Source organism: Prionailurus viverrinus, chromosome E2, assembly GCF_022837055.1.
Source record: "Prionailurus viverrinus isolate Anna chromosome E2, UM_Priviv_1.0, whole genome shotgun sequence".
Classification (NCBI taxonomy): Eukaryota; Metazoa; Chordata; class Mammalia; order Carnivora; family Felidae; genus Prionailurus; species Prionailurus viverrinus.
The window spans coordinates 56,244,127-56,257,669 of record NC_062575.1 but is presented as its reverse complement, the minus strand read 5'-3'; the positions used below and the strand labels follow the sequence as shown (position 1 = coordinate 56,257,669).

Genomic DNA, 13,543 nt, shown 5'->3' with positions numbered 1-13,543 from the left:
TCAATAATACCAAGAGCAAGTCAATTGCTCTTTTACAGTGCAACATTGAGAAGCAGGGAATATTTTTTTTTTAACTTTTAATGTTTATTTGCTTTGAGAGAGACAGAGTATGAGCAGGGGAGGGGCAGAGAGACAGAGAGAGAGACACAAACTCCGAAGCAGTCTCCAGGCTCTGAGCTGTCAGCACAGAGCCTAATGCGGGGCTCAAACTCACAAACTGTGAGATCATGACCTGAGTTGAAGTCGGATGCTTAACCGACTAAGCCACCCAGGCGCCCCAAGAAGCAGGGAATGTTTTTAAGATACTACTTAACAACTGCAACGAAGCATAACCTAGGGAAAAGAATAACCCAAAATTTCTGAGACACACATGAAAAAAGACACAACACATTGTAGAGGTGGTGGGTAGGAGAATCTGGATAAGCAGAGAATCATATTATAAAAAAAGTATAAATATATAAATCAAGCCTATTGAAAGTAATGTACACATTTAATATGACTCTAGTAAACTTGCCATTGGTTCACCCACCTAATGTGACACTATTATATAACCTTTTTATACTATGGAAATATGTTTATAATTAGAAATTAAGTGGTATCTATGTTATACAGATCATTCCACATGTGAAGGTAGCACAGAGATTAAACATGCTGTGGTCTTCAGTGGACATCAGAGCTCAGGCTAATTAACAGAGATGTTTTTACTTGTATAGAACAAACCTGAAAGGAAACCTCCAAGAAAAAAATGTAGGGTAAACACAGAGACAAGAAGGACAAAACACATCTCTTATAACACCTCACTAGATCTTACCTCATTACTGTTTGTTAGGAAGATAAGGACAAGATTGTTAATGCAGCAAGACAAAAGACTTTCATGAGTACCTTGAGCAATATATGGGCTTGAAGGAGTGAAATGGATTTGGATCAGCTGGAGGAATGTATCATCAAGTCTATTCCTAGTAGTCAACATTTAAGCCTCAACCTTAACCTACCTACTCTCCAGGGATGCAGGGTCTCCAAGGCTCCAGCCTCTTGCCTCTTCTGTACATATGTCTCCAGACATAAAATGGCTTCCTCCCAAAACAAAAACAAAAACTGACTCCAAGTTAAGTCCGAAATCCAAACCAGAAACACCCGTTCACTAACACCCTTCACCCCAGGCCTCCCTGTGTCTGAGCCCCACAGTGGAGTGTGATCCTGGACAAGAAAGCACATTCACTGATACATACCTACCACTCCAGTTCTTGGTTGCTGAGCCCCACAAACAGAATCACTCACACTGACAACCAACACTAACAGACCCTCTGCCATTATTTTTTTTTCTAGTTTCATCTTTTTTTTTTAATTTATTTTAGTTATCATACAGTGCAATATTGGTTTCATGAGTAGAATTCAGCAATTCATCACTTACATACAACACCTAGAGCTCATCAAAAGTGCCCTCCTTAACACCCATCACCCATCTAGCCCATCTCCCACCCACCTCCTTCAATCAACCCTCAGTTTGTTCTCTATCATTAAGAATCTTGTGGGGGCGCTTGGGTGGCTCAGTCGGTTGAGTGTCACACTTCAGCTCAGGTCATGATCTCACAGTTTGTGAGTTTGAGACCTGCATTGGGCTCTGTGCTAACAGCCTGGAGCCTGCTTCTGATTCTGTGTCTACCTCTCTCTCTCTCTTTCTCTCTGCCTCTCCACTGTTCACCCTCTGTCTCTTTCTCTCTCTCAAAAATAAATAAACATTAAAAAAAATTTTTTAAGAGTCTTGTGGTTTGTTTCCCTCTCTTCTCTCCCCCCCTTCCCATATGATCATGTTTTATTTCTTACATTCCATATATGAGTGAAATCATATGGTATTTGTCTTTCTCTGATTCACTTATTTCACTTAGCATAATACATTCTGGGTCTATTACTAAAGGCCAGATTCTCCAGCGAAGCAAAAGAAATCCCAGAAGGGCCCTTTACTGGCCTCACAGGCACTTCACTCCAAAGACACGTGCAGAGCCCTACCCACTTGACGCTGAACTTCTCTACACTCCACCGCATCTACCACAGGCTGGACCGCCTTCCGAAATGACCCCCATTCTCAAGCTCCCCCACCTCCATGGTGGTTAGGGACGCTTCAGGTGGAGCTGGAACCTTCACGACGTTCCTGGAAGTCGAGTTCCGCCCCCAGATGCTCAACACAGAAGTGGCCACCCCCACCTTGGCGATCTGGGTCCAAGCGGCCAGCAGGAGGGCTGCCAAAAGAAATTGAAATCGCTTTAGGGGTGTCACCTTGCCTTTGCCTGCCATCTTGTTGGCTCCTAGCGCTGTGATGAATGCCTCAGAGGCCGGCACTGGCCCTGCGGTTTTCTACCGAGCCTTTCGGGAAGATGGCGGTGCCCATGAGGACTAGGCAGGAGCACTCCCACAGTCAGGAAGTGCAGCTGGCGGGGAAGACCCCGGCAGGTGCGGGCTAGAGGCCTTCGCATGGCCTTCGAGCTTTGCAGAAGCCAAGACGTAGGAAAGGCGGAGGCCAGACCGCGGACCAAATAACAGAGGCTCAGGCTCCGAGTTCTGCCAAAACTTGACAACGGGGCCCAGCGCGGGTGAGAATCAGTAACGTGTGAGAATCAGTAACGCGGGTCCGGATTAGGCAGGTCAGAGACCTACTGGAGGGAGGGAGCTGCGAAAATGGATGCCCTCGGGAGCCTGTCTAGGGGGCTGGACTGGAGGCTGCTTCTAGTAAGTAGGAGGGAGCCTCCCTCCCCATCTTCTGCCACTCTCCCCCATCTCTCTTAAAAAAAAAAAAAAAAAAAAAAAAAAGAGGCATGACCTGACTGTACATCAGCAGGCAGTTTGGTGAATTAAACACATCCCTTCACCAGAAGTCAGGTCTATAGCCGTTACAAAAGCCAATTACAGGGATGTCTTGGTGGGTCAGTCGGTTAAGCGTCTGACTCTTGGCTTCAGCTCAGGTCATGATCTCATGGTCTGTGAGTTCGAGCCCCACATCAGCCTGCGTGGTGACAGTGCAGAGTCCACTTGACACTCTCCCTCCCTCTCTCTCTCTGCCCCTCCCCTGCTCACTCTGAGTCTCTCTCAAAAATAAACTTAAAAAAAAAGGCAATTATAAAACTATCAGTATTTTTTAATGACTTCTTGAAAGCATGGCATAGTGATCTCCACACAGTATTTATATGATCTTCTTATGGCAAAAATTCATAAACATAGGCATTTCAAAATTTTGAATGGATTAAAACATAATTCTGAGTATATTAAGGGTTTGGACTTGAGATCAAGAGACTCTTCACTGAGTATGTATCCACTAAATTCTAATCAAGAGATTTATTAACAGTATCAAATATACTGCCTCATGCATGGCCACAGCCCCTCAAACTAGGGAGCTCTAAAATGGAAGTCCTTTTCCCCTCCAGACTGACCTTCTCTTATTCTCTTTCTCATCCAGCATCACTATTATGCAATAAATCAAGAATGGAAGTGTGAGTTACCTGGACTGTAGATCACTGGAGGTTGATATGACAACATCAGGGATCAACCCAAAACATAATCTATGTATTATCTTCACAGTCACCACCAAAAAATACATGAAACTGCAAATCTATAAAGGGCTTAAACAGAGAGACTGGGGAACCTGGCCAACTGAGGGAAAGCCGCACTGAAGAAATGATAATTGAAGATGATGAAGGATGAAGAAACCAAAAAATGAGGGGAAGGAGGAGTCCTTCTTCAGAAGGAATAAGAGTACTTTTATTATTACCACTTTTTCTGCTTTGTCCCTTTATAAACAGTTATTAAGTCTCTCACGTCACAATGAAAACACTCTGGGGTAACAAGTCTGTTCTTTAGAACCGTATTTCCCTTCAGTGACAAAATATACTTTGGCCCGTTAATATGTTCACTCACTTTCCAAATCTATATATAATTAGGGTTTTTTTCTCTGTGCTAGAAATATAAAATCATGGAAACCAACACTCCAGTATAATCTTCTGGTGTGATGGAAATGATGACAGATTTTCTCATTGTCTCATGTTTTTGCTCAGTGCCAGTGCTGTCCAGTTCTCTAGCCACTATTCACATATGACTGTTGAGCACTTCAAATGCGGTCAGTGTTACTGAGGCAATGATTTTTCATCTTCCTGGTTCAGAATTTTTTAAACATTAAAATTTAAGTAAAGCCACTAAAATTAGGGAATTTATAATCTCCTTAAGAAAATAAGAAATAAGCATTTTTTCAAAAAAGAAATACACATTTAAAAAATAAAATTATTATTAATTTTATTAATAAATTTATTTATGGGGGCACCTGGGTGGCTCAGTTGGTTAAGCGTCCAACTTTGGCTCAGGTCATGATCTCATGGTTTGTGAGTTCCAGCCCCGCATTGGGCTCTGTGCTGATAGCTCGGAGCCTGGAGCCTGCTTTGGATTCTGTGTCTCCTTCTGTCTCTGCCCCTCCCTCACTCACACACACTCTCTCTAAAATAAATAAACATAAAAAAAAATATTTTTAAGTAACTTGTGTACTATAATCTTAATCATTAGTCTTTCCTCCATCTTCCAAAATATGCTCCTTGAACCAATTAGTCCATGTCTATTCCACTTAATATATTTTTTTTTTTTCAACGTTTATTTCTTTTTGGGACAGAGAGAGACAGAGCATGAACGGGGGAGGGGCAGAGAGAGAGGGAGTCACAGAATCGGAAACAGGCTCCAGGCTCTGAGCCATCAGCCCAGAGCCTGACGCGGGGCTCGAACTCAAGGACCGCGAGATCGTGACCTGGCTGAAGTCGGACGCTTAACCGACTGCGCCACCCAGGCGCCCCTTTTCCACTTAATATAGATATTTATGTCCTTTCACTAGATTAGCTGGTGTGTAAAAGTACCACATAAAGATAATCCATGGGGCACCTGGCTGGCTCAGCCTGTAGAACATGTGATTTTTTTTTAAATTTTTTTTTAATGTTTTTATTTATTTTTGAGACAAAGAGAGGCAGAGCATGAGCAAGGGAGGGGCAGAGAGAGAGGGAGACACAGAATCCAAAGCAAGCTCCACAGAGCCTGCTGTCAGCACAGAGCCTGACGCGGGGCTCGAACTCACAGACCGTGAGATCATGACCTGAGCCAAAGTCGGATGCTTAACCGACTGAGCCACCCAAGTGCCCCAGAACATGTGATTCTTAATCTCTGGGATGTGAGTTCCCCAGCCCTATGGTGAACAGAGAAATTACTTGAAAAAAGTTAAGTTAAAGATGATCCAGGTTACCTCAATGCTCTCTCCAGGAGACCAGGGGCTTTTTCTGTTTTGGCCACCACTGTATATTCAGCTCCTAGAACAGCTTCATTTCAGTACAAATGAAGTATTTAACAAATACCTGCCTGGCTGCAGGCTGTCCCACTATGACCACATTCCTATTTGCTAGAAGTCTACTGATGTTTAATGGCGTCTGACAAGCCACAGAAGCCACCTGCACAGTCACCACGTTAAAAAGGTTTTTCTCTTGCAGGACAACACTGGTCTGTGAGGACCTGTGACTGAAGGAGGATTTTCTACCTTGACTAAATCAATTTTCTGATGTTCAGTGAGGACTGACTTCCCTCAAAAAGATCTCCCACATTCAATGCAACTATATGGTTTCTCTCCTGTATGAGTTCTCTGATATATAATGAGCTGGGTAAGGCTTTCCCACATTCACTACGTTTAAAGGGTTTCTCTCCTGTGTGAGTTCTTTGATGTTTAATGAGACCTGTCTTCTGGGAACAGGATTTTCCACATTCACTGTCCACAAAGGGAGTCTTTCCTGTGCGAAATCTCTGATGTGCTAGAATCCAAAGCAGGCTCCAGGCACGTCTTTTGGCTGAAGCCTTTCCCACACCCACTGCATATATAAGGTTTTTCTCCTGTATGAATCCGCAGCTGTACCATGAGATTTCCCTTCTCGATGAAGCCTTTTCCACATTCACTGCACATAAAAAGTCTCTCTCGTGTGTTTTCTGATGTACACTGAGCCATGATTTCTTGAGGAAGGCTTTGCCACATACAGTGCATTCATAAGGTTTTTCTCCTGTTGATGCGTTCTCTGGTGTTCAGTGAGCATGAACTTTCTGGAGAATGTTTTCCTGCAAAGACTGCATTTGTGGGGTTACCCTCCTGCATGAAGATTCTGGTGACCAGTGAACCAGGACTTCTGAATGAAGCGTTTCCCATATTTACTTCATACGTGAGGTTTCTTTGTTTTTTTAATTTTCTGATGCTTGATGATTTGGCACTTAGTGCTGATGAGTGTTTTGCTTTCAGGGGATTTAATTTCATTCTGAAATTGTTCATGATTAACGTGAAGAAAGGATTTCCCATCTACAGTATGCTCTGCAGTGGTTCTGCTCTGGTTAAGTAGTTAAATTTGATTTCATACTTTTTCCACGTAAGTCAAACATATCATGTTTTTGCCTTAACACCAAATGAGTTTTGCTCCGAAGAAGAGAATTTTCAAATGTGTTACGTTTGTGTCATTCTTCTAGGCTATTTTCCATGAATTCATTTTGTAAGTGCTCTGGCAGATGACCATCAAGTTTCCAGATTTCTAGAAAATAAAAAAAATTAATTCTTCCACCATATTGACTAAAATAAAAGTATTTTTTAAATGTTTATTTTTATTTTTGAGAGAGAGAAAGAGTGTGAGCAGGGAAAGGACAGAGAGTGAGGGAGACACAGAATCTAAAGCAGGCCCCAGGCTCTGAACTTTCAGCACAGAGCCTGACGGGGGGCTCAAACCCACAAACCGTACTATCATGGCCTGAGCTGAAGTCAGATGCTTAACTGACGGAGCCACCCAGGCACCCCTAGAATAAAAGTATTTTTTAAATAGCTTCATTTGAGGTGACTTCATGATGAACCTATTATATGAGTATAAATAAAACTCTGTGTTTAATGCTCCTTATATATTAGAAAAAAAACAGTAATAATGAATAAACACAAATTTGGCAACTTTCCAAATATTGCAGAACATGCAGCCTGTCCAATACACACAAATTACCGTGAGCAGCAGACTACAGGTTGGAGGGTTGCCTCATCCAAACTGGTAAGAGACTCCTTCACTTCACAAATCCTTACTGATGACTACTGTGAACTGGGCATGGTGCTCATGTTGGGGACACACATGAGTCCTCGTGTTCAGGAAGCCTACACTACAGTTTGGTAAAACCACTTAAAGGGCAAAGAAAGACACAAGGAGAACAGCTGCAGGTTGTGAGAATGAGTGGGAAGGATCACTGGAGATGGAGAGAAGTGCAGGAAATCAGGTTACACTTGGAAGACGGGCCTCCCTGGAGGATTCATTGTCATTGTCGTGGTTGCCCTTGGGGATTAACAGTATAATGCAGCAGAGAGCTCCAAGCACATGTAACCTACACCTCAGAGAGATGTCCCCTTTCCTAAAAGAGAAGCCCCAGTCCCAGCACCTCCTCTTCCATTACTACCATCATCATATACCAAATACCATTTCATGGCAGCACTTTTCACCCTCTAGACATACAATATATCTTCTTATTGGATCAGGTTTATGTTTTGTTATCTTAGAATGAAAGCTCTTTCTCTGTTTTTATGCTTTTTCTCACTGCTGTTACACTAGGCTATCAAGAAAAAATTCATTAAAAAAAATGAATCAAGTAAGCAATCATGTGTGGAAAACACTGGGAAGTTTAGGGAAAAAAATAGAAATCTCTGCGTGAGCAAGAAATAACTATTATCACAGAGACACAGAGAAGAATTTCATGTCTGACAAGTAGTATGGTTAACTGGGACTTAATGTCATCAGGATATAATGGGAAGAAAATGGAAGCTTTCAGGAAGCCAATGCAATGGTAACATCGACAATAACCAAAGGAAGATCAGAATTAGTAAATATACAAAGGAATTAAGATAAAGTAGGCATGAGGCATGATCTGCCTTAGGCTTGAATGGAGAATGGAGGATATTAAAATATCTTTTTAGTTAACATTTGTGAACAGCTGAGGAGTGCCTGGGTGGCTCAGTCAGTTGAGTGTCCAACTTTCGATTTTGGCTCAGGTCATGATTGCAGGGTCATTGGATCGAGCTCCGTGAGGACTCCATGCTGAGCCTGGTGCCTGCTTGGAATTCTCTCCCTCTGCCCCTCTCCCCTACACGCACTTGACTTCAGCTCAGGTCATGATCTCATGGTTCGTGGGTTCAAGCCTGCATTGGGCTCTGTGCTGACAGCTGGGAGCCTGGAGCCTGCTTCCAATTCTGTGTCTCCCTCTCTCTCTGCCCCTTCCCTGCTTGCACTCTCTCTCCTCTCTCCCTCCCTCTCTCTCTCTCTCTCAAAAATAAATAAAACATTAAAAAAAATAATTAAGAAAATGCATGATGTAGGTGATTCAGTGGATTAAGTGACCAGCTCTTGATTTTGGCTCAGGTCATGATCTCACAGTTATGAGATGGAGCCCTGCGTTGGGGTCTGCACTGACAGTGCAGGGCCTACTTGGGATTCTCTCTCTCTGCTCCTAACCCACTCACACTCTCTCTCTTAAATAAACTTTTCAAAAATGCATGATGTATAATTATGTTCATACACAGTGGTAATGTTTAGGAATAGTTAATTATATCATAAAATTATAAAGAAAAGCATGAAAGTGCTTGCTACACTAGCAAGATGGTAATTACCTTTGGGTGTGAGGATGGGATATAATTGGGAAGAGGTTCACAAACAGCACTGGGGTGCTGGCAATGTTGTTTCTTAACCTGGGTAGTGACTGTTTATATATGTATATTTCTTTTATACTGACTAACTTGTAGATATTTTAAATTAACAAAGAAAGGGAAGAGCTGAAATATACTAAAAGACTGTTATGTTAAAAGGCCAATAATACGTATTTGCCTCACTACAAATACCTATCCAGTCAAAGGAGAAAGTGTAAACAAAGAGTATAAGGAATTAGTGAGAGGTATGACTCAAATAAGATAAAGGGCTTTTTTTTTTTGTCTGAAAGATTACTATGAATATTTTTATGCCGCTAAATTTAAAGTCCTGGATTAATGTTCCTAAAACATGTTAACTCCAGACAATATAGCAGGTGAATTTTAATGATAGGCAATAAGACAAAGATGTCCACTACCACCCCACTTTTAACTCTATATTGCAGAGGAGTGCCAAAGCATTAAGAATAAATTATAAACACTAGAAACTGGAATGAAAAATTAAGGTTATACTCAGACAATCTGGGCGCCTGGGTGGCTCAGTCAGTTAAGCATAGATTTCATGGACCTCAGCTCAGGTCATGATCTCACAGTTGGTGAGTTCAACCCCCGCATGGGGCTCTCTGCTGTCAGCACAGAGCCCCCTTTGGATCCTTTGACCCCTCTCTCTCTGCCCTTCCCCCGCTCGCATTTTCTCTCTCAAAAATACGTAAACATTAAAAAAAAAAGTTATATTCAGACACCATCATCATGGACATAAAAAAAGAGATTCAAAGAATTACTAACATAAAAGAGAAAATGCTCCTCCAGAAACCAGTAAGCAGATTTTCACAGATAGCTGGCTGGAACCGCACCACATACTAAGCTCATTTCACAGAAATTCAGTCATTAGCAATCGGAACTGGGACCACCACGGCTGACTAACACCAACCGGTACTTAGTAATAAACCGACACGTGGGTCACCCTGCAAGACGGATGGATACCAAGCAAAACGGGCATTCTGTTGGCAAAGAACAAAGTGTGGACGTAGGGCAGGCAAGTAAGCAACAGTGTTCCCCGCTGCTATGTATTAAGAGGTGAGTGCGGGCGCTGGCAAACATTTTTCTGCAAACGGATAGATATTACACATTTTCAACTTAAGATCTCTGTCGCAAGGACTCAATTCTTCCTCTGCGCCGGGAAAACAGCCATAGACGACGACTAACAGACGGCGGTGGCGATTTAGCCCCTCCGTCTGCAATAAGTCAACCCCTAGACAAAAGGCTTTACAACAAAACAAACCAAACAAAACCACAGAGGGTTTGGAACTACCCTCCTGCGCTCTGCAGTCTTCGGTCCCAGCAGCCCAGCTAAGAACTTCAACCCAAACTCCAGCCCCCGGTCCTTGGCGTCCAAAGCTGCAGCCCTGATAAATATCTCTGTACCAGACACCGATCACACACGCCCTTATTAATCCGAAAACCAGGCGAGACACCCCGATGTCATGAGCACCCACCGGAGCCCCAACATCACTGAGCCCCAAATTAAATACCCCCCCCCCCGCCCCGGAACCAGACACTTCGATCATCGTAAATGATCTGCCCCGCCTGCTGCAGGACTGCATACGCTCTACAGCGCGGATACCGTCGTGATCTCTACAGACCCTTAACGGTCTTAATGGCCCCAAAAGTACCCCAACCACAGACACACCTGCCTGGTTCCCCTCAAATACCTCAAATCAGAGGCCCACCTGGTTCTCCTTAAATACCTCCACCTCGGCGCTTTCTACCCTCCCCGACCGTCCCCGGCAGTGATTTCACGGATCCATGCTACAGCAGGTCCACACGTCACCCTGTGAGAAGCAAAATGCCCACCGTGAACAACAACAACAACAACAACAACAACAACAACAACAACAACCACCACCTTCCAAGGACAAAACCACACACTGACCTAGTTGCCGTCAGATCCGTGGGGAGAACCTGAACGCGGAACTCCCGGCAACCCCTCAGAGTACGGCGGCCGACGAGCACTGGAGGCCCTCAGAGATCCGCGAACGACGAATTTCCGGTATGTCCCATGAGGCATTGTGTCCGCGTCCGCTCTCGGTGGCCGTGCGGGCGGCCATATTGGGGCGTCCGACGTACTCAAAGGAGAAGGGTGGATTTGCGGCCAGAAGCGGGAGTGGCCGAGATGAGAAGCTTCTGAGGTTATCTCTTATCCTCAACGTGGACTTTCGCGGAAGATTGATAAATTTTCAAAGTCTGGAGCTTCGCGAGGCACACGTGGTGCGGGCTACATTGTGTTGGACGGGCTTGTCAGGAACTTACATGACCGGGCGTATATTATCCACTTTGTGTTAAAAAAAAAAAGAAAAAGTTTCCAAACGAACTAGTAGGAGTTTAGGTGTCGATACCGCAGCAGAGAGTGAACTAACACCTGGTAAGAAAAAGTAATACGTCCGGTAAACGGACACCCACGCAAAACTTACGGCGGAAGATTGCTTGCAGAAAGTGGTTTTTAAGAACACAAGATTTCCAGAAACTGGTACAGCGTGAGGCTGGTCATCACCCACCAGAGGGAAAGAGCGGATGGACGAACCTAAATTGGGATTGCGATTGGTGTCTGGGAGAAAGGCCACCAAAAGCGGGCCTGCAAAGGTCCGATGCCAATGAGAAAGGCACAGCCTGAATCCATCCAATCATGTGAGGGTGGGGGTGGTTAGTAACCCAGGATTTAGGACAGAGAGCGCCAAAATTAAGTGTATGTCGGGCCGGTGTTAAAAATGCGGAGTCCTGGACTCCAGCCCCCAGAGGCTCTGGGTTTGGGAGGTGTTGGGATGGGACTCAAGAGTTTGCGTTGTTTCTCAGATATCAGACGCAGGAGGCTTGTCAGAGACAATCCATAGAAACCATTATTAAATGTTATGTGGTTACAAATACTGATGGGTGACTCCCCCCAGTAGATTTGTCTTAGCTCAAATTATACCCAGAAAAGCCCATGGAGGGGTAAGGAGGAGGGAATAGAGCCTTGCCTATAACTACCTATTCATTAATATAAATCAGTATTACTAGGCTTTATTTTTCTTCATAGGACTTAACGCTTTCTTACATTACATAACACACTTACTCTGCCTCCATAAAGGCAGTTCCTTTGCCTGTTTTATTCACTCATGTATCCTCATTGTACAGAACAGTGCCCTGCGTTGTGTTGGTGCTTTAAAATATACCTGAAGGAATGAATACCAATATCCTAGTATTTCATACTGAATTCTGAGACAGACACGGGATGGGAAATCTCTCCTTCCAGAGAGAACCCACTGTTTATAACTTGGATAGGTGAATAACTATATGATAGTTACTTGATAAGGAGAGGCCAATCCCAGAAGAGGGAGAGTAAATAATGAAGAGAAAGCACGTCTCAGTTCAGCAGTGAACAGTGGAGCTGGAATCTTTGATATGGTGGCAACTCTCAAGGGTGATAGTTCTGTAGGTAAATAACAAAGGTTCTTCTCCATGGCATCCCCTAGGGATCTCACTTCCCATCTCCTATATTCTCTATTCTTACAGACTGAGGTTCTTGTCCTGTTTATGATATGTATTCTGAGGATCCATTTTCTTTTCTGCTCTGCCTGGTTTATATTCAGTTATTGAGTTGCTAATCACACTCAGTTTGGAAGGAGACATCTGTATTATTTAGAATTGCCTCTGAAGGACTCATTCCTTCTTTTGATGACAAAACATTCCGACTAGTCCATTGGCTAATTCACTCACTTTCCAAATCAACATATTTGTCTTAAGTTTTCTGTGCTGGGAATATAAAACTATGTAAACCAATACTCCCCAAGATAACTTTCTGGGAATTATAATAGATTTCTCTCAGTCTGTGCTTTTTAGCCATATAGTTAGCTATATATAGTTAGCCATATAGGTAGCTGTCCAGTGAGGTAGCCACTAGTTACATACTGCTGCTGAGTACTTGAAATTTGGTTTAGTGCAATTGAGGAACTGATTTTTTTTGTTTTTAAAACTTTAAAATTTAAACAGCAAAAAAAATTACCAAGGAATTTTTAACCTATTTGGGAGATAAGACATGGACATGAAAAAAATAACTTACTTACATCCTAAACTGCTTTAAAGTCCATTAAGAGTCCTTGCCCTCCCTTGAAGCAATATACCCTTTGGACAAGAAATTCTCATAACCCCTTGAGCCAATTATAGTGATCATCCCTTATCCATGGTTTGGCTTTCAAGGCGTTCACCTGAGGTCAAATGTGGTCTAGAAGCAGATCATCCTCCTCCTAACATCCACAGTAGCCTAACACTAAAACCATCACAACTCCTACACGTCACTTTATATCTCGTAGGCATTTTATCATCTCACATCATCACAGGAAGAAGGGTGAGGACAAGACAATAAAATGTTTTGAGAGAACACATTCACATAACTTTTATACAGTATGTTGTTATAAGTGTCCTATTATTACTTACTGATGTTAATTTCTGTGTGTAATTCATAAATTAGACTATCACAGGTGTCTGCATATAAGAAAAAACATACTATGGGGGCACCCGGGTGGCCCAGTTGGTTGAGCACCTGACTTTGGCTCAGGTCATGATCTTGTGGTTCATAAATTCAAGCCCCCCACTGGACTCCCTGCAGTCAGTGCAGAGCCTGCTTCAGATCCTCTATCCTCATTTCTCTACCCCTCCCCAGCTTGCACTTGCTCTCTCAAAAATAAACATTTTTTAAAAAATAAATTGGGGCTCCTGGGTGGCTCAGTCAGTTAATTGTCCGACTTCAGATCAGGTCATGATCTCGCGGTTTGTGAGTTCGAGCCCTGCATCAGAATC

The 13,543-nt window shown here is 43.2% G+C and overlaps 1 protein-coding gene and 1 pseudogene across 14 annotated transcripts in view; both read right to left on the bottom strand.

Moving 5' to 3' along the window:
* LOC125153773 (zinc finger protein 350-like) overlaps window positions 1-13,543 on the bottom strand; it is a 35,901-nt gene that overhangs the window by 7,708 nt on the left and 14,650 nt on the right. For 5 of the 14 annotated variants that reach the window (XR_007147559.1, XR_007147556.1, XR_007147560.1 and 2 more), the window contains exons 6-7: window positions 2,098-2,237; window positions 993-1,074 (exon numbers count right to left, since the gene is read on the bottom strand). Coding sequence is in view for 2 of the 14 variants with exons in the window: in XM_047837292.1 (XP_047693248.1) it covers window positions 993-1,070; window positions 2,098-2,237 (218 nt within the window). In the remaining 12 variants the exon portion in view is untranslated. Of the gene's footprint in view, window positions 1-244; window positions 1,075-2,007; window positions 2,238-13,543 lie in introns of those variants that run through there. The other 9 variants (XR_007147563.1, XR_007147562.1, XR_007147564.1 and 6 more) reach the window with 4 other exon arrangements.
* On the bottom strand, window positions 5,057-13,372 carry LOC125153794 (zinc finger protein 350-like; annotated as a pseudogene).